The 21079-nt window shown below is 35.6% G+C and overlaps 2 protein-coding genes across 4 annotated transcripts; one reads left to right on the top strand and one right to left on the bottom strand.

Moving 5' to 3' along the window:
- Positions 1-2215: 2215 nt before the first annotated feature.
- LOC109134984 (COP1-interactive protein 1) lies at positions 2216-11040 on the top strand. Of its 2 annotated transcripts, XM_019249408.3 has the most exons (4): positions 2216-2390; positions 5280-5352; positions 6544-6706; positions 7321-11040. In XM_019249408.3, exons 3-4 carry the CDS (start codon positions 6619-6621, stop codon positions 10752-10754), a joined length of 3522 nt encoding a protein of 1173 aa, XP_019104953.1. In that variant the 5' UTR covers positions 2216-2390; positions 5280-5352; positions 6544-6618; the 3' UTR covers positions 10755-11040. The 2 variants fall into 2 exon arrangements, with proteins under 2 accessions (XP_019104953.1, XP_019104954.1); XM_019249409.3 differs by lacking the exon at positions 5280-5352.
- A 379-nt stretch (positions 11041-11419) lies between these two features.
- LOC104892189 (mitochondrial adenine nucleotide transporter ADNT1) lies at positions 11420-20807 on the bottom strand. 2 transcript variants are annotated; one of them, XM_048645208.2, is made up of 9 exons: positions 20261-20353; positions 19346-19394; positions 18441-18539; positions 18043-18206; positions 17573-17610; positions 14909-15021; positions 14713-14826; positions 12188-12529; positions 11420-11913 (listed from the first exon to the last, which is right to left on the bottom strand). In XM_048645208.2, the coding sequence occupies exons 3-9, from the start codon at positions 18528-18530 to the stop codon at positions 11830-11832; spliced, it is 945 nt and encodes a 314-aa protein (XP_048501165.1). In that variant the 5' UTR covers positions 18531-18539; positions 19346-19394; positions 20261-20353; the 3' UTR covers positions 11420-11829. The 2 variants fall into 2 exon arrangements, with proteins under 2 accessions (XP_048501165.1, XP_010676334.1); XM_010678032.4 differs by lacking the exon at positions 18441-18539 and having other exon boundaries at positions 20261-20807.
- Between the last annotated feature and the right edge of the window lie 272 nt (positions 20808-21079).

Below are 21079 nucleotides of genomic sequence, written 5' to 3'. Positions count from 1 at the left end.
ATTAGGAAATATATCCCGCGATACGGTCATTTTAGTGTGCACAATATGGATCATTTTTTTTTTTCAAGATGATTATTAGCCACAAATGAGGATCTCAATTCATTAGAAAGCATCTATGCTCTATCATATAGTACTTCCTAGTTGGGAAGACGGATCCGTGTTCGAATTCCTGTAACATCCTTGCGAGAAGAATGGAACCTAACAATCTCGAACTTGGCCTCGATTCGGATGCAACCTGAAAGGTGAACCGGGTGCAAACACCAAAAAAAAATATAGTACTTCCTAGTTCCTAGATACATAAATTGATAGATGAGAATTTATCATCACAAACAAATCACAAAAATTTCTAAATATATATTCCCTCAATATTTTCTAATTCTTAAACTTCATTTCTAGGGAGAACGATTTTTTTTTTGTTGCTAAAAGCAAGAAAAAAGAAGTATAACCAAAAAAATATTTGATTTTGAAAAATGTAAAAATGGCATAAAAAAGAAAAACGTAACAATTAAAAACAACGGAGTAGTATAATATTTATCATACACACGAATGTATCATGTTGTGTACCATCAACATGGTACACTTAAAGCCACTTTTCTGCTCAATTTGATCTTTTCCTATGCTCATTTGAGGCATGGTATGATGATTAATGCACTCCCTAAATATTGGAATAGAATTTGACTCCTCAACCATACCATTTAATTAGATGAAAATAATGCAAGGGAGAGATAGTTCGGTTGAATAGAGCATATCTCCATGTTCTGGAGATCATATGACCGACTCTAATCTCTTGCACTTATGGCCTCTTTAATACCAAGAAAAATTAGATGAAAGTTAAACATGTATGATAATATTTGATATCATTATAATTAAACAACATTAACCAAGTGATTTATCATAATTATTTAAAATTTTGGAAGACCCTTCAAAAAGAGTCTAAATGTCTAAGGTTTGTTGGATTTTGTCAAGAAGTGTTTTAAGTTTAATTGCTTGCCTCTTTCTATTGATTTCATCATATATATATATGTTGCACCAAATAGGAAACCATATAAACCTAAAACTCTATACATAAGGAAACATATCATATACTTCCTCCGTTCCGAATTAAATGCAACAATTTCATTTTTTTCACTATTCACACTTTTCACTTTGACTAAGGTGTGTGACTTGTACATAATGAAAAACATAGTGAAGTGAATCTTGTTAGATTCATCTCGTGATGTACTTTCAAAAAATGTAATTTTTATAATTTTTACTTTTATGTAATTATAGATATTTATAGTCAAAATAATACATCGACATGTATAAAAATGAATTTGTTGCATTTAATTCGGAACAGATAAATTACATTATTTTCTAACGTTTTTTTCCCATTGAAAAATAATATAACTTTTTTTTTAAATAGAAAATCTTTTAAATTATGGAGGAAGTACATCTCTATTCTATATGGGAAGTGGGGTAGGACACCAAAATATTAGAAATCCCATTTTACCCTCATAACATCCCTATTCTAACTACTTACTTTAATGAAAAAATAAAAAATAAAACTACCTAATTAATTTAAAAAATAAAAAAATATTACAAAAAGAAAACCATCAACAATTCAAATATTCCTAATTTATTAGAGATAATTAATAATTAATTTAATTTTCTTCATCTCCTAAAAAAAATTATTTTTCTACGTATCTTCGCACGCATCACGTGCATATAAAAACTAGTAATAAAAAAAAGGAATAAAAGAAGAAGAAAAGAAGATAATTAACTGTTTCATTTGAATGGAAAAGGGGGGAAGTAAGACATTTAAATTGAACATTAGTTTTTGAGAAAGAAAAATATAAAAACAGTTTTTTATCCAATTAATTTTATTTTTACTTCATTTGTTATCACACATGATCGCACGCATTGCGTGCATGTAAGACTAGTTTATAAATAAATAAATAAATAAAACACATCAAGATGGATTTATCAACATCTCCCTCTCAGCCCTAAGCAGTCATCACAGGCCGCCTACTGGCCTTTAAACCATGTTCAATAGTTCTCGTCTCCATGCCGCTTGCCAGCCAATAATAACAAAATTCTTGTAATAACATCAAAACATCAAGGGCATTTTAGACTTAACCTTACCCTCCAAAGATTCCATCATCTTATTCCAAAATATAAAAAAATTAATTAGAAATTTTGGTTTTTGTGAAGCTCCAAATGAGGTGCGAGTCATTTTTAAGCCTTTTTCTCTTTTCTTTTAGGCTCCAAATCAGACAAATCCTCTTTGCAAATTTCATCTCACTCTCTGTCTTCTTTATCTCTCTTCTTTCTCTCTCCTCTCTTTCTCTCTCTTAGTGATTCAACTTCTGCTGTTGAAGAAGAAGTAGAGTATTTGAGCTCATTTTAAACAGGTAACCTCTAAATTTCTGGAAATTCAATCGAATTATTACTTTCTTCAGCTTCAATTATATTAAGATCAGATGATTTTTGTGTTAAATTTCGTTGCGTGATCAATTTTGATTTGAATTGTTTTGTTGTTGTCGATCTTTTGAAGTTGCGAAACGTTTTTCTTTTGAAATTTCTACTTTTTGTGCTCACTGAAGTTGCTCTGATTAGGTGGAAAGTTGTTTGAGTTCCTTTTTATCTCACTTTTCTTGATTATTTATCAGATTTGTACTCTCTGATTATCGATTATATTTCTTGTGCTCTTAGATTTTTTTGAGCGAAATTCTGACGGTTACTACAATATTTGAACTGAAAATTCTCGATTTACAGTTACATGAACTCGATTAATTTTTAATCTTAGCTTATTACTTAAGGTGAAATCAATTTTTTATGCATATAAGAATTCTGAATTCCGTTAATGATTTAATTTAGACGCATATAAATTCCGATGAATTTGTCCTTGTATCTCACATCTCGTTTTTCTGATGGATTTATATAACTTATGAATTTCTAACCAAATTCATGAAGTAATTTCTGGATTTGATGTTTTCAAATTTCACTATATTTGTTTATGTGAATTTTGAGTAAGTTAAATTTAGAACCTCAGATGATATCTTCTGGAGAAGTGAAATTGAGGTTGATTTTTTTTTAACTGCAGTTATAATTTAAGCAAAATTGTTTATTATTATCATGGACGATCTCATGTGAACTGTGAAGTATGTTTGGGATTTGTATGTCACTGATCTCGAAAACTAACATAGAGTAGAGACAGTAGACAATAACAAAAAAGAACAACTCACTTCTGTCATGCTCAAGTTGTTTTCATGGAGTACTATTTTTTTTTGATAAAAAAATGATTGTTGATTGATTTGGCTATTTGTGTTGCATTACGTGGCACCACATGATGTTTGTCAATTTAAGTATATCAGTCAAAATGTCAAATGATAGGATTACAATATGCAGAAATGTTGAACAATTGAAGGGAACTTAGGATACCTTTCTATTATTTTAAGCTAAAATGTGATGCCTGAACAATTGATCGTTGTTCGTACGTGTTTTCAGGAGTGCCTATGCATAATGCATGTAGATTTGTTTTACTTACATTAGTTAATTAACATTTCATCTTGTTTTTTTTTAAATCACTATATATGATTTGGCACACATATTACGGCAATAAAAAAGTAGAGACATGTGAAAGACAAGTGATTTCCGATTTTGTATGGGAAAATATGTATTGTGTAGCTAAGTAATTGCCTAATCTTCCCACGAATTGCAATCCGAAATTAGCGAATTATTGTCGGTTTGACCTATTTTAATGAACCACGAATTGGAAGCGAATTATTCAAGTCTATAGCTAGGGAATTCCAATCCTAATATACGAACTTTTTTTGCCTTTATGTTACACTGGGTGAAATCCTTCCTCATGGTGTTGTTAAGGCCTAAGGGAGTAAGATGTTAAATTTTATAGAATAATATGAAAATGGGGAACTTGAAGTTCAACGGAAGTGAGAGAATATGAAGTTGTTGTCGAACAAAATATAGGCAATTGTTGTACTTTGTAAGAAGTTCTACTTACAAAATAAAGGAAGTTGTTTACCTACAAGTAAGTGAGACTTCCAATTTTAAATTTTACTTCCCATCATCCACCAAATAATTACTTCCTCCGTTTTTTTTTACTCGCTACATTTTCCATTATGGGAAGTTTCCCATTACTTGCTATACTTCTTTTTTGGGCAATAAACTTTCTCTATCTCTCTCTTCCCACATGGATCCCTTTTCTTTTTACTCTCTACCTCTCTCTTCTCCAAAAATTGCCTAGGAGTCCGTGAAATGAGAAGTGTAGCGAGTAAAAAGAAACGGAGGAAGTATGTGTTAAAGGACAGCTTATTAAATAATATAATTTTTTATGTCCAACTAAAACAACCACTTTTCATTTAAATGAAATTGCACAAAACCACCTCTAAGGTAGATGAGTTTTATTTTCCACAGTTACGTGATAATGTCTCTCCAGGATTATTGTGAGGGACCAAGGTGGATGAGTAAATGAGTTTGTCCATTATGCTATTAGGGATATGATATCATATGTCCTCTCACATAAATGAGTTTTTCCATTATGCTATCAGGGTTAGGACTAAGGTGTTCTTTCTGACATAATATAATTTATACGCTTCACGTATGATATGAACCACGAAGACAATACAAAGAATAGGAAGGGGGATTCGAACCTGTAACATATCGTTCGCAGCACATCAATCTTAATCACTAGGTCAAGACATCCTTGGTATTTTTTTTTATATTTCTGATATAATAGGGATCAAAGTATTTCTGAGAAAATCCAAGGGGAAGATGGAAGTGTATTTGCATGTGTTACTTTATATGTTACCTTGTCAACCTTAAAAAAAAAGAAAGAATAACGTGATTTGGTCCCTATCTGGACCTACAATTCTTCATATACTACCTGATTGTTGCTATGTATAGGTACCTTTAAGGCATAGTTTGTTGTAATAGGTAGATTAGATGAATAAGGTATATGAAACGTTTAAAACTTTGTTTGTTTGGGGGTGCAACAATATATATGTTGCATGGACGTCTTCGGCTATAATAATTTATGAAATTCCCCTCCAAAAAAAAAAAAAAAAAAAAAAAATCCGATTCATGAAATTCTTCAGATAAGTAAATTCTGACTTTATTGTATCTATTGTTTGGTTGGCTTTACCTTTCATCTGTTTCTTTTCTTTTCTTGGGAGGGTGGTGGTGGAGGATGAATTGCAAAAGTAGATTTCCTGTGTATATCAAGGAAGTTTTTATATATAGATAATCTTTGACTGATAGGTAGGCATTTTTCGGTGTTGTAGGTTGAAATTTGCATTTGGAAGACTTGTTAGTACTTCGTTGAAGAAAGTGTGGACACCTATCTTAAAGTTTAAGGTCAGAATATATAAATGATTTTACCATTTTCAACCTCGCATGTTTTACCATCTACATTCCAAATTAATTGTTATACTTTTTGGTTGTCTTAATTTATATTTCTCCGATCTTAAGCACATCAAATTTTTATTCATATTCTTAATTTTCAGATCAATTAAAGTGATTTTCGTATCAAGTTGAAGTGTGAAGATTATTTTAGAATAAAGTGAATATCGAGTTGACTATAAATATGCTTTTATACAACTAATTAATTACACAATTAGTGACTGGAACATGATATCCTATTTTCATACAGTTGCCATTTTGCTGTCAAAAAACATGCCTTATCGGGTGCGACATTTGTTCGGGAGGTTGTTCCCTTAATGGTTAAAAGCTTCACTGCATCACAATCAATAATTAGCTGGCTAATGTTACATGGAATCATAGATGCAGGCAACTCTACTATCTACAGATGCTAATTAGATATTGATACATCGCATGGCCTATGCTTGCATTTGGTGTGAATGAGGATGGTTATGAAGGACAACTAGATTAGTCACTCTTGGTTCCTTTGTTGAATAATAAGAGTAACAAATTTACAAATATGGAAATAAAATTATTTTATACTACTCAATCTATTTCATTTTAATCAACATACTTACACTATTCACGCATGCCACGCATGCTAATATAAAACTTTAAGGATATATATATTTAGTTTTGTATTTGTAAAAATTATTAGTACATATTAATAAAATACATGTTAAGATGAATCTAACAAGATCCCACATGAGTATATTTTCATCCGCGTATAAATCACACATGATGGTCAAAATGAAACTTGTAAATAGTATAAATTATTAAAGTGTAACAATTAAAATGAAACGGGAGAATAAGAGGGAAGGTTTTGATCCTCTATGCTTAATGTGATGTTGACCAACCAAGAAAAGGTGGGTCGACACAGACGACACCTAAAGTCTAAAATCAAAATGCAACTCTTTTTCTATTTGAGGATAGCTAGAAGCTAATTATATCCCTTACATATATAATGAAATTCCAGTGGGCGATAAGGTGGCATTTTCTGGTATATGGTGTGATCAGAAAGCATACAATATGTAATCAAAAATCTACCTGTATATATCAAAACAAGACCTGAATCTTCTATTTGCAGCTGACAGTAAAACAAACTTGTTATTCTATTTTTTAACCCAGGTACTCAAGCTCTCCTGTTTTGCCTCATTGGATGTATAGAAGCTAAGGAAAAGTTGAGGTGAAAAGCTAGACAAGATGGCAAAGAAGAGACAACTCATAAAATCATTTTTCCAAAAGCATACTGATCCTGAACAGCATGAGAAACTGAAACAAACCCGAAAAGGTATGCTCCTTAAGCATGCAAAATTGCCCTTAAAACTGCTGCTTTCCGGTGGCCTATGCGTCATCTGTAGGTTCATAGTCTGCCTATTAGGGTGTTAGTACTTGGCTATCCAATAATGAGGGCATTGCTTATAAATGTGCTCTGCAAAGGAGAAGGCTGTAATCGGAGAATCCGAGAATGTCTTGATTTCTCTGTTATTGAGAAAAGACATTTCCACTATCTATCATATTGTAAGTTTATCATCCAACAATTTGAATATTTCTCACTATGTCCTCATCGAGTCATCGTAACAACAGTAATCATGTCTCCTTGTCAAAGGATCAAATAAATTGAGCTAAGACCAATCAGCGGTTCTTTCTTTTTCCTTCCCCCATCCCATTTTAGTTGCACAAACACTTTCTGCACAATTGAAAAAATGAAAAGAAGATTGCTGTAATGGTTGTTGCAACTAAATTGGGAAAGCCCGAAGAGAAATTGAGGCAACTAAAATGGGATAGACGGAGTATTATCTACAACGGATAACACTCGGCCTTTGTCTGAAAATAAGATTTTTTTTTTATCTGGTATAAATCGTTTTGGATGCCTGAACTAACAAGTTTTGTGGCTGTTTGCAGATATGGAAGAGAAGAAGAAAAAATTACTGAACCTTGTGGAGACCCACGAAGAAAATGATGGATCAAAAAAAGGCCCCATTGCTGAACTGATTGAGGATTTTCATAAACAGTATGAATCACTCTTTTCTCACTATGATCATCTCACTGGAAAACTGAAGGAGAAGGTTGACAAGCCACGGCGAGAGGAAGAAAAGGAGAAATTTTCGTCGTCCTCAGATTCTGACTCTGACTCTGATCATTCCTCCAAGGGAAAAGGAAGCAAAAATGGAAAATTAGAAGATGAAAATAAAGCCATTAGTGGACTCCAACAAGAGCTTGAAGCATCAAAACTCGAAGTTGCAGATCTTAAGAATGAGCTGGCCGCTATATGCAATGAGAAAATCGCTCTTGAATCAGAGTACAAGGAAGTATTAACCAAGCAACAAGATTCAGACAGAACTGTAGAAGATTTGAAAGTGGAGGTTCAAAGATTAGAGGAACTAAAATCGAAATTAGAGAACTCTGTCAAGACAGAAGCTGTAATGAGTCAACAAATTGAAGAACTGATCAAAGGGAAAGAGAATCTAGCCACTGAGAAAGAAGAAGCCATCGAAAGATATGAAGAAGAAAACAAAAATGTTGAAAACCTAAAAGGCGAGGTCGATCAGTTGCGAAGTGAGAAAAAGAGCCTTGAACTTAAATTGGAGACTCTTGTGCAAGAAACGTCTCTAATAAAACTGGAACTAGACTCGTCACAACAAGAAACAGAGAAGTTGAAGGAGTCAATGAAAGCTGTTGAAGAGGAAAATCAATCTCTTTCTCTGAAAATCTCACAGATGACTGATGAACTCAATCTAGCACAGAATTCCATGGAAGAGCTGAAAACAGAGTGTAGCAACTACAATGAGAAATTGTCCGAGCGGGAAAGAGAGTTCTCGGATCTAAGCGAGAGGCATGACGCACATACAACTGGAGCTTCGGAACAAATAAAGGCACTGGAAGAACAGACAAGCAATTTGAAACTGGAACTAGACTCGTCACAACAAGAAACAGAAAAGTTGAAGGAATCAATGAAAGCTGCTGAAGAGGAAAATCAATCTCTTTGTCTGAAAATTTCACAGATGACTGATGAACTCAAGCTAGCACAGGATTCCGTGGAAGAGCTGAAAGCAGAGTGTAACAACTACAATGAAAAATTGTCCGAGCGGGAAAGAGATTTCTCGGATCTAAGTGAGAAGCATGATGCACATACAACTGGAGCTTCGGAACAAATCAAGGCACTGGAGGAACAGACAAGCACTTTGAAACTGGAACTAGAATCGTCACAACAAGAAACAGAAAAGCTAAAGGATTCAATGAAAGCTGCCGAAGAGGAAAATCAATCTCTTTCCCTGAAAATTTCTCAAATTACTGATGAACTCCAACACACACGGGCAACCATGGAAGAGCTGAAAACAGAGCATACCAACTCCAATGAAAAATTGGCTGCACGGGAGATAGAATTCTCATCCCTGAGGGAGATGCATGATGCACATACAACTGGAGCTTCAGAACAAACAAAGGCGATGGAGGAGCAGATAAACAGTTTGAAACTGGAATTGGAGACATTGATGAGTGAAAAAAGAGAAAAAGATGATCAGTTTGAAAGTAAATCAGAAGAAGCCAGACAGTTAACTGAGGAGGTAGCAGAGTTGAGGGAGCAGATTTCACAAGTGGAGATGAAGTCAAAGGAGATAGAAGAGCAGATATCTTCTCTCCAGAATAAACTGGAGGTTGCTGAGAATGAGTCAAATTCGAAAACTGAAGAATTAAACAATTATAAAAAAGAAATAGAAAATTTACATGCTGAGAAAAGTCAACTGGAGGAACAGCTGGCAGGAAGAAATAGTGAAGCATCAGATCAAATCAAGGAACTACAGGACCAGATCACCTCATTGGAGAAAGAACTGAAGACCTTACAATTTCAGGAAAGAGAGATGAAATTGGATCTTGAGAGAAAAGATGAAGATATTGCGGAGTATCGGATACAAGTAGAAGGTTTGCACGAGAAACTAACTAGCAGCGATGCTCTTCTGAAACAATTTTTTGAAGAAAAGGAGACTCTTGAAGCCAAGTTGAAGGGCCGAGATCTGGAAGTGGAAACGCTAAACAGCCACAAAACAGGACTGGAAGAGCAATCTAGGTCAAGCAGCAATGAGACCACTCAACTAAAAGAGGAGATATCAAGGTTACAAGACAGGATTCAGGAGCTAGAGAAGGTATTACAGGAGAAAGAAGATGAGTCATCTGTCATCCAAAGAAGGCTAGAGGATGGAGAAAATGAAGCATCTTCCAAAATTGCAGCTTTAATGACAGAGATCGGCAATTTGAAGCAGGAATCTGAAGAAATTCAAAACTTAAAAAGCCAGATGGAGGCACAGATTGAGAAGGAGAAAGAGGAATATATCAAGGACCTGAACCTGCTAGAAACCGAGAATGCTGAACTTAAAAGCAAAATTGAAGATTATATCAGGATATCAAAAGAATTAGAGGATGAATTGAACAATAGCAAGGAGCAGTGCGAGCATCTTGAAACCCGTGTTCAAGAGAGTGAGGTGGAACTCCAGGAAGCAGAAAGAAAGCTTAAGGTATTGAAGGAAGATTTGAGCATGGATTCAGAATCAAAAGATGAGAAAATTTTGGAGCTCGAGGTACTAGTTGAAGATCTGAAAAGAGACCTAGAGGTGGCTATAGATGAAGAAAAGACTGCTTGGGAGAAAACCCGCACAATTGAAGTCCAGCTTCGTCTAGCAAACCAAAAACTCAGGGTCACAGAACAACTACTAAGTGAAAGAGAAGAGAGTTTCAAGATTGCGGAGCAGAAATATCAAGAAGAGTGCAAAGAGCTAGAAGACAAGATTGCTAGGCTATCTGAAGTACTTGCTGCAAATAATGAAGCTTATTGTGGAATGATTATCACTCTCTCAGAAAATGTGAAAAAATCACTTGCTGGAATGGAATCCATCACGAGTAAGTTTGAGGAGGATCATGAGAAGTTCTCCAGCATCATCTTTCATATTTCGGAAGAGGTTCAAATTTTGAAGCATTGTGCCATAGGGAAGAATGTTGAGAGCGAGCAGTTAAAGGAGCAACTAAGCACTCTGACTGAACAACTAAAGAATGAGAGAGAAGAAGGAACAATGATGAGAAATAAGATCAGTAAGTTGGAAGTTCAGGCTGACAGTGAAAAGGGAGAAAAAGATAAGTTATTTACCGAAGTAAGCGAGCTGAAGAAGGCAGTAGGAGAGATGGACAGGGGATTGAAAGAGAGAGATGAGCGGCTACTTACCCTCGCAGAGGAGAAACGTCAAGCCATAATGCAGCTGTGCTTGTGGTGTGATAATGTGTGGGCCCAGTACGATGAGCTGAAGAAGATCGTCTCCAAGACAACTTCACAGAAAAGGCAGATTAGATAGAAGAAAACTTTTCGGTAATTTTGTTTGCGGAGGGTCATATGCATTTCAATTTTGGCTTTTAATTATTGTTTTACTGTGTCAGTCGGGGGGGAAGGGGAGGGGGGATTGTCATGTGTGTAATATATAGGGTGTATATCCTTGTCTTTGTCTTTTTGAATGTAGAGATTTTTGGTGCCTGTCTTCTGAACATGTAGAGATTTTTGTGTGTGTATTCAATCTGGGTATCTGGGACTGGATTAAATTCTTTTACCTGATATCAAAATAAATGCCTTGATTGTATTATTTATTCGGTCATCTCCAGATAGTTTTTGCTTTTTCTTCCTAAACTTTGTACCTTAACTCAAAGTCTCAACCTCTAGTTTCATTTAGAATTGAGACACAAGGATTTGGGGGTTGGTTTGGTGGTTTCACCACGCACCTCCCATATGGTCCTCCGAGGAATCGGAACCATCACAATCCCCCTCCACCGGGCAATATCCCCAGACTGCATTCCTGAGATAAAAGCCTCAGTTAGGCCCACGTTTTCGGCACAAAATAAGAGGTATTTGCCTCTCCATGGTGCAAGAAGATGATCTCCAAACAGAACGAACCACAATACTAACTGACAGCACTATCATAATAAACAACTATCAACCTCGAAGACTTTAATGTTTGTAATGAGAACATAAAATAATCCAAACAGTTCATTATGTGACTTGCAATCACTATTTTACAGGTGCAAAATCCAATAGTTGTTTAACAAATGTTACTCTAATCCACAAAAGATCTCCATTAAATATGGGCAACAAAATAAATAATTAAACAGAAGTGAAACAAACTATAAATTATTAGAAAGGGGTCGAGGTATCATAATATCCTAGAAAATCTAGGCTAGTGGTACAAGCTATTTTTATTCAGATTACTGAAGGGGTAAAATCACTAAGGGTAATTTAGATGATCACTTGGCAAATACCAGCACTTGATGTCACATGAGTCTAGACTACTCATGAACCACAAAAGAATATTCTTCGTGATTATTTACCTTTTACTGTGTGTACTCAAGCTCTAATAGAGAAACTGAATATTCTCCTCCGAATCAATCTGAAATTCTCATCTCCACCCCGAGTAAATCTTTCACGACTTCATATGTGACAAATGCAATTGAAATGGATGGAACCACCTGAAATAATTACCATATTACTAAAGTGAGATAAAAACCAAAATAACTAAACAAGCGATGAATTTCTTTCTAAAAGTAAGAAAAGCAGCCAATAATCTAAAGCCTACTAGATTCCAACTAATCTGCAAACCATGAAGGCTCAAGTGTTGTCGTTTTAGGCCAATAATTTGGTTAGGCTAGACAGCCCTTTTACTAGTTGATCCAAGCACTTGTTGGTCAAGCAATGCAATGGAAGCATGCAGAATAAAGGGAAAAGGACAACTACTACACTGACCTTTACTGAATTAGGGACCAAACCCTTGTACAAGGCTCGAAAACCTTCATACCGAACTGTCTTCCGGAAGGCATCAACCATGCCTGTATACTCAAGTGCAACCTTTTTTCCATCGCCGGTAATAACTGTAGATGCATCTTTCCAGCCGACCATCTGCATTCTTCGGCGTACAACATCAAGAGGATAAGCAACAGTCTGGCCAATAGTTCCAGCAACAGCACCACATGCAAGCCTCGTAGTCACACTCAATTCTTTGTCCTGGACAAGCCCAAATGGGTTTTCTTTGACCAAATAGTCCTTCAGAGATTCATATACAGCAAAATTGAGACCCACATATGGTATCTGCAGATAACAGAAAGCACTTGGTAAATCAACACACAGAATTTATTTACACATCAGATAATATAAGATCCACAATGCTTATCATACCAGCAACCAACTAATGAGCATCAACTACAAAGCAACAGCACCAAAGTCCGATGAACATGCACCAGAAAAGGAAGACTAAAAAGGTTTATACACTCTAACAAAAACCACATATATAAAACTATGTAATATGTATACTTCTGGTCAGATTTAAGAAATTACAAGTTTCTGAAAGGTGCCTTAAATGAAAGATGATTTTTTTCCCTTCTTTTTTTATGATGTTCCAGCTTAATAAATCCAAAAATCAATAAAGGCCAAAATACTACAGCACACTGTTGCAAGTCTTGGAGCCCTCATATTCTGATAATTAAATGGAAAGATGTCGTAAACAACATAATAGAAGTGTAGAACACTTTTTGCAGAAACTACATTAGTGAAAAAAATAGTTGTTGCAACGTCATATATTATGAGATAAATGGAAAAAAACACTTGACAAATCCGGCACTTTGACCAAAGTTTTAAACCTGGAATTACCCTTTTTCCTTCGTTATCCTTTGATTTTCCTCTCTCTGCTTTATCAGAACAAATTTCCAAGCCAAAGGATTCAGAAACATAACACACTGGAAAGAAGAATCGAAAATAGAAGAGAAAACAAAGCTAGCTTACGAGCCGAAAAATACGATTCTTAAAACGAAGAAGCATGCTGGTAGCCCAAAAATCAAAACCAGTCTCTCTCCTCTTGTTGCTCATTGTTTTTTTTAATGATATTTGAGGGGGGTTTAGCCTATGAATCTAAAGCAAATGAGGGGAACGAATAGAGTAAATGAAGTTGAGGAGAAACAAAAATGAAGAGAGACAAACTAAGGAAAATGGGACGACAGATAAAAAGAGGGGGGAGGGTCAAAATGCCGGAAAATTAGTAAAAGCCTCAATCCGTCTAGTGGTATATACTATCATTCTATCAACCAATCAGAAAGTACCAAATACAAACTACAGCAGCGAAGTCCTGAACCAACCATAACAGTTCACCTTAGACTTGCATTAGTGAAAAAGACTCGAAAAAATATTACACTTCAGTCTTTCACATCAACCTTACATGCCATAATTCTGGTCAGATTCAAGTGACTACACGTTTGTGAAAGATACTCCTGGGTATATTGGACACAGATAGATGCTAAAATGATACACAGTAGCAGATCTATATCTTTCAAATAAGGTAAGATTTTCTTTTAAATACTATATTCAAGCTTATCAAATCCAGAAAACAAATAAAGGTAAAATTGCTCCAGCACACTGCTACCATGTCATATTAAGATAAACAGATAAAGAAACCAGCATTTCTACATTCAAACTTCAACAAGCAGGCTAAGATCACACCATATGTAATGATCCAAAACATTTACAATAGTGTGACTGGGAATCTAAAGATGAAGAGAAAAGCAAGAACATCTGGAATTCTAGGTTCAACAAAAGACTGCACATTGTGATCAACCCCACAGGTTTTAGGTACTAGACAGTGACTGTGAATCTAATATATCAAACGACATGTAATATTCGAAGACTTCACTTGAGCAGCATTTGATAATTGGCTTTCAAATTATTACTCCCTCAGTCAGGGAAAAGATAATCACATATACTATATTAGGATGTCCAAAAAAGTTGCCTTTCAAATATACTCTTATTAAAAATTGGATGATTGACTAATGAAACCGCCCAACATAATAAAGAGTCTCCTGGCTAAACTGTGTTGTATCTAATTATGAGGGTTTAGGATAATGTGAATTGTGATTATTAAATTTGGAATCTGGAAAAAGTACATATTTAGTAACGAATTCTGATCCATGCTTTATTGAGAAAGATACCACAAAAAAATACCATATGTAGCAACTACCATACGAGATTTAGTATCAATGCAGACCAGTAGGTGATAAAATTGACATGTATAACAATATTTCAAAATCGAAGACAGGGAACACGAAAGAAATCAACAATTTAGAAGTTCAGATGCACTACTTATACTATCTAAACAAGAATGCAGGGAAACTTCCAAAAGATCTACATCAAGTTACTAATTGACAATATTCTCTCTCACAACAAAGCAAGGAGCCGTCTTAGATCATAAATGCAAAAAACCTACACACCATTCAGATATTACTTACCACACCAATCACGGAAGGGAGCCACCCCTTGTACAAGGCCCGGGCACCCTCTTCACGGAAAACAGTTGTAAGAGCATGGTATATCCCTCTGTACTGTTGAGGAGATTTATCGGTCTGCAAAAACAATAGAAGTATATTTAAGTGAACAAAATGACTACTTATGGATACGATTGGTGAAGACAGCTCAATTTAATACCTGAACAGTCAGCCTGCCTCTGACCAAATCCATAGGGTAAGTTGCTGACATGGCAATAATTCCAGCACATGCTCCCGCTCCGAGACGTAGCACAGGAGTGAGTTCAGCATCCTCTGCAAATAACCATGCAAAGATAAATCCATGTCTTCTCTGCAGAACATAACATCACCATCCAGTTCGTTTATAGTATATCCAAAGCATCTCGAGATAACAATGACCCTGTATTAGTTAATTAGGCGATAAACCAAACCAAAGAAAATGTCGAGTAACAATAATTATAAACAAATAGCGGACTGTTTTTTTTGCAAGATAAAACTTAACATACTTCCCTATCAGAAAGTACACCTAAACTTAGAACTCTAGAAGTACATCACTACTCTACATAAGATGACAAGAGTTGCGACATAGTTCCTCCACCCTCAATCAAGTATCCTGTTAAGTTTGGGTACGCATATTAGGAGTAAAAAGTGGTGGAGTGTAATAGATAGAGTAAAAGTGAGAATAAAAATTGATCACATAAGAGAGAGAACTAGTGGAGGGCCCCACATCACATGTATGTGAAGAGAGTGTGCAAGAAGGAGAGTTCTTGAGTAGGCTGGGATAAATTTTGCATTTAAGTTCGCAGGACAACTGACCAAAATAATAAAAACAATTATTTGAAAATGGAAGGCGGTGGTGTAAGATTTTTCCTGAAGAAATCAGATTCAAAAGACCTTAAATGCTTTGTCACAGTTCCTATACCCCCCCCCCCCTCTTTCTAGCATCTGTGTCAATGGCTCTGTTCAACAACTATGAAAAATTCAACTTAAGTAGTGGCACTATAGGTTCAAAGACCAAAAAGTGTCACCAGCTGCACCAAACCAAACACCTGCAAGTCTGCATCACGCAATTGCAGTAGTGACTGCAGGTTCAAAGGCTTTGCTCTGTGGATGGGTTGAGGAGAACCGGACAGGATCTCACAGCTATGCCTGTAGCTATGGAAGTGGGAATCCGGGGGTTAAAATGGTGAAAGATTCGGAAAAGGATTCCTCTGCTGATAGATCTTGCATAACCACTAACGAAAGCATTAATCATCTTTGCAGACTCTCATTGGCTGTCCTTTAACAATCCTTGACAGTAGATCCAATTCTGGAATCATATAGAACTAAGATCCCAAGGATTTTTCAAGAAGCCAAGATGTGAGACAACTCATATTCAAAACAATTGATGCACATCTTAAGTTCTCGCGCTTCAAACAACTCTTGCTCGCAGGATAGTTCCAGATTGATCCATATAGCGATAAAGTAATAAACAGACTCGTGTTGACGCTGCTTGGCTTCTATCAGTTCGGCACGCCTAAACTCCTATGGGCACTTTCTAAGTGTATTTGAGAGCAAGCCACAAGACTATCCCGAATAATCTTGGATTCACCCAGGAGTTGCTATATCATAAAAGGGCATCCCCTTGACTATATCCTAAATCTTCGCTTTAGCGATTACATACCATAATCAATTCTGAAAGGTTGGATTATTATTTTTCCATTTTTAAAACAACAACTAGAACTTAGAAAAAACAAAGCAGCTAGCCTAGCTAGTAGCCCTTCCTCAGCTTGAACAAAGCCAGCTCTTGCTTATGCTTCCTTCCAAAATCTTCGCTTTAGCGATTACATATCCTATATATTGCCCATGTTAGAAGTTTTTCTATGGCCTTTGCCGAGTATTATCGAGTTGCAGGAGAGCTTCCTTGCCTAGCCTATGCTTTAAGACCAGTTTCAAGCTTATCACAAGGAATGGTTTCTTCTATTCGATTGAGCAAAGGGATCCCTCACCTGCCATCAACACATCACCATCACCATCACCATCATCTCTGCCCCCTTCGTTTGTGATAGGTTCTCGTGTTGCTTTTAATCAAATTTACCTCATATACCTGACAAGTCGAGCAGCCAGTAGGAATATTCTCCAAGTAAGTAGGTTGAAGTGAATTATTAAATAACAGACTCAAATAAGATAAAGGTGTGTATCCAAACATTCTAGAATCTAGAATCCACTGAATACGCAAATGAACCTTCCATTGCCTCATTGTAATCAGACAGTTAATGTCTTCTAAAGTCCAGAAAACTTTGTTCGGTGGGACTTTGATTAATTCTTATCATAACCATGCATTGATTACATCAAATTAGCATCAACTAATAGAAAATGTTAAAAAAAATTAAGCAGCAAGTTAGCTAGTTAGCCACTACGCTAGCAAAAAGCATTTTATTACTAAATTTTCAAACTTGGGCTCAATTCGAGCCTCGAGCTGAACCCAATTTATTCGTCGAGCTTTAAGCTTGAGCCGAGCTCTACTTAAAAATTCTCGAGTTGATCTTGGCTGGTTAATACTCAACTTCTGACATCGCCCCAAATTAAAGCTTTTAAAAAAGTAAAACACTCTCTCAGATGCACACAATGAAGAACATAGTTAGTGTTAGATCAAGGATTACTATACGTGAAAAGGAGTCATTGTATGCTCCCCCCCCCCCCCACACCTCTCTCTTCTCTCATATACAACTATATCTATGACATCCTGTAAAAGGAAATAGAGCGACAGCTAGGAAGAGAACTAGCAAGATCAAAACAATTCTAGGTAAGGCTGTCTATGAGCAAAATGGCAGCTGTATGCAGCAGAAATTGCTCTTGCTCATACCATTTCCAGTTTGCTGCCGATAAAGCCACAGAATTCCCCTGTTTGATGAAAAACATGCCATCAGTAGATTCAAAGAAGCCATCTTCAGAAATCAATGCGAAAATAATTAATACAATAGCATTTAGCTTCATAAGTTTCACTTCTTCGCTACTGGGTTTATTGTATAAGATTAGATAAGGGTCTACATGTACTCTCCAACAAAGAGAAGTTTCATGTGAAAGGGCTTAAACGTGAGCTCTCCACAGATGCACACTAACATTTTCTACCTAAAATATTGGTTTAGCAGTATTAACCCAGTCAAAATACCAGAGGTTCACTACTAACTATAAAATCCTTTATTTCCTACTAGTCCAGCAAACAGTGAATTGATGCTGGAATTTGATGCATGGTAAAAGTGAAAAGGCCTAAAATTACAAGAAAAAACTGAAATTGACATCAATCTTTTGTGCATCGTAAGTCATAGAACATACTTTGATGCCTGCTCGTAACTAAAAAACTTGACTGCTGAATTTGGAACAATACGAGCACAGTTAGTGCCGTTCCCTTTGAATAGACCACGAAGTCCTTCAGTCTGCCATATATATTTCAAACCCTGAACTGTTCCGTTGTATTTGATGCTGTGAGGATTTTGAACCTGAGAATAACAAAACCAGCATACTGTCAAAGAAATACCTTTAGCTTTTTAAGTCCAGATCAGCAATAGTTCTGTTAAACGCCCAAAGTGACTAACTCTGGTCGGATATCCATTAGGACAAATAACATCAGCAAAACCATTACAAATTTGGGATGCAAATATATCACATGCTGATTTTGAATGGCTTCATATCAGATCATCCAGTAATAAACATCAAATACAAGCATTAATCACTTGTGCACTTCTGATCTCAGTACATGGAGGAGAAACACCGTATTTCCCCTTGCTCCAAGTAGTAGCTTCTCTGTGGAATGACCTTGCCATGGACACTCACTTGCAAACAAACGTAATTCATCAGGTATATTTTCACTAATGAAACACAACATTACAATATCTTTGATTATCCAGGGTTCTTTACAGGAAAAACGAACAGCTAAATATAGAAAGGAAGTTCTTGTTTTTTTTCCTTGTCCATAATGATAAGAAGCAGGCCTGCAAAACATATTTGGCATTTTACTAGTACCTGTTCTTTTTTACTCTTCATGCTTTTCTCACGCAAACAAACTCAGATTAAAATCTTCTCTTGTCACAGAGAAAATTACTTTTATGAAATACTTCTGTAGACGAATTGGTAAGGAATAATTTTATAGTACAAACTATTTAATTCTAAAAATTTAGAAGTCAAAGTTTCAAAGATCATAACTAAGTCAACTTTCCACTCACCGACTACTGACTGATACACTCTGAAGATTAAACAGGAAGCTGGAGTCAAATTTCCATTGGTTTCATTTTTTAAAGAGGAACTGATAAGCCATTTACAAACAAACAGAGATGACCACAAACCAAAAAAAAGAAAAAATCCAGGTAAGATGAGAGTATAAATTAAAATGGAGGCAGTAGACTCGTAGTGTGGAGGAATGGTTGCACAGAATCTCAATGGTATAAGATTGAACTAAAGAGTATGAAACCGTAAGTATACTTTGTAGTCTACGCAGATGACGCGACTTCTCCGCTTCCAATTATAGCAGGAGAACAACGAAAAATAAGATATTAAATATGAAAATCTCCTGGATCAAAGTGACAGTAACGTCTTTTTATTTTAAATTTTTTAGAAACAGCAGCAGTATGAGTAAACTCACCTGCAGCAAAATTTTCAACCGTTCTAGAGGAGCAACTGCTGTACGTGACCTGCGATCAAATGCACGAGAGTTAAACTCGTCATACTACTACATGACAAGATAACAAGTTTTCACATTTCAAAGCTAATTAACATAATTTTTTGTCCACAATTCTTTCATTTAACACTCTTTAGAGTTAAAGGTCGATACAAGTAAACAACTATGATCACTTTTCAAATCAAATTACACCACATATTAAAACCTCAGTTCTTCTATAACATACTTCAAACAAGTCTGTTCAAAATCAACAAAAAAGCAAAACTAAGAGCTCCAGTAATACACAACATACGGATCAAAACCTCAAAAATTGAATCAACTTCACTTCACTAAAAATGAAATTCAACAAAACTAACATGAAAACAGAAGAACACGGCAATCTCTCCTAATCAACCTCAACAACTTTCAGTGTTTCGTCAAAAACTTCACGCTAACAGTAGCAGTCACACAATCAATTCCAGAACCAAATTTCCAAAACATGAACTAATACATCAATTTGACGATAATTAACACTAATCAAATACTAATACAAGTATACAACGCATCAAAAATTGAATCAACTTCAATTCACTAAAAATGAAATTCAACAAAACTAACATAAAAACAGAAAAACACAGCAATCTCTCCTAATCAACCTCAACAACTTTCAGTGTTTCGTCAAAAACTTCACGCTAACAGTAGCAGTCACACCATCAATTCCATAACCAAATTTCCAAAACATGAACTAATACATCAATTCGACGATAATTAACACTAATCAAATACTAATACAACGCATAAAAACGTCAAAACTTATCAATCAAATTCAATTCAAACGCTACCAAAATGAAACGAAAAAAACAAAAAACAGGAGGAAATCATAGAGAGAGAAAAACATACACTCCACCAGCAATACCGCCAGCAGCAAGAGATTTAGAAATACTAATAAGAGCATGACTTGGAGATTTAACGCCTTCAGTAGCAGCTTTCGCTTCTTCCGCCAAATTTACGATCGTCGAAACTGCAGCTGCTTCGCCTCGTTGTTTCACATCTTCCGACGCCATTTTTTCTCTCTCTTCAAGGTTTTCTGTAAAATCAACGACGATTTCGAAGAAGAACCCCTAGAAGATGATAATCGAAGAAGATGAAGATGTTTTGTTCCTCCTCTTCTTTCTCTCGACGAGAGAATTAGAGTTTTTTACGCGGAAGAATCGAACATGTAGTTATCAGAGGAGGAAAAACAGAGAAAGTTTGTAGGAGAAGTGTATACATATATAGAGAGGGAAAGAAATTGGAGAGTAAAATATACAGAAATAATATGGATCGTAAGATGGTGGTTTTACGGTTGCAACGTTCCGGCGCTAATTAGCGCGAGGAAGAAGCGCTTGCTAGGGTACGACTGTACTAACTTTTTAGTAGCATTATTTTTTTTGTTGGCTTATCCATTTATGTTGTTGTATCTAGTTTATGATATTAGATATTTAGAAGTGAGATTATTGGTGGGGACAAGTTAGGATTTTGGTTAATCCTACTTTTTATGTTGAATCGTATTTTGCTTAAACTCGCTAAAATTGGATTAGGTTTTTTGGATCGAAGAGGAAAGTAGACTATATTCGTTTTAGCTCTAATATGATATTTATATGCTATCATGACATTCCTTTAGAAAATCATCAAAAAAACAATTGCATACAAGGTATTGAACTCGTAACTTCTTCCTTT

This window comes from Beta vulgaris, chromosome 5, assembly GCF_026745355.1.
Source record: "Beta vulgaris subsp. vulgaris cultivar EL10 chromosome 5, EL10.2, whole genome shotgun sequence".
NCBI classification, from domain to species: Eukaryota; Viridiplantae; Streptophyta; class Magnoliopsida; order Caryophyllales; family Amaranthaceae; genus Beta; species Beta vulgaris.
This window is presented reverse-complemented; position numbering and strand designations above follow the sequence as displayed.

Bases quoted from the DNA above. Each gene is read 5' to 3' on its own strand.
- LOC109134984 (XM_019249409.3), top strand. From the start codon at position 6,619: ATGGCAAAGAAGAGACAACTCATAAAATCATTTTTCCAAAAGCATACT. The intron at 6,707-7,320 runs GTATGCTCCTTA...GGCTGTTTGCAG, and splicing joins ACTGAAACAAACCCGAAAAG to ATATGGAAGAGAAGAAGAAA.
- LOC104892189 (XM_010678032.4), bottom strand. From the start codon at position 20,424: ATGGCGTCGGAAGATGTGAAACAACGAGGCGAAGCAGCTGCAGTTTCG. The intron at 19,395-20,260 runs GTATGTTTTTCT...ATTTGATCGCAG, and splicing joins GGCGGTATTGCTGGTGGAGT to GTCACGTACAGCAGTTGCTC. The intron at 15,022-17,572 runs GTATGAGCAAGA...GGTTATTTGCAG, and splicing joins TCGGCAGCAAACTGGAAATG to AGGATGCTGAACTCACTCCT.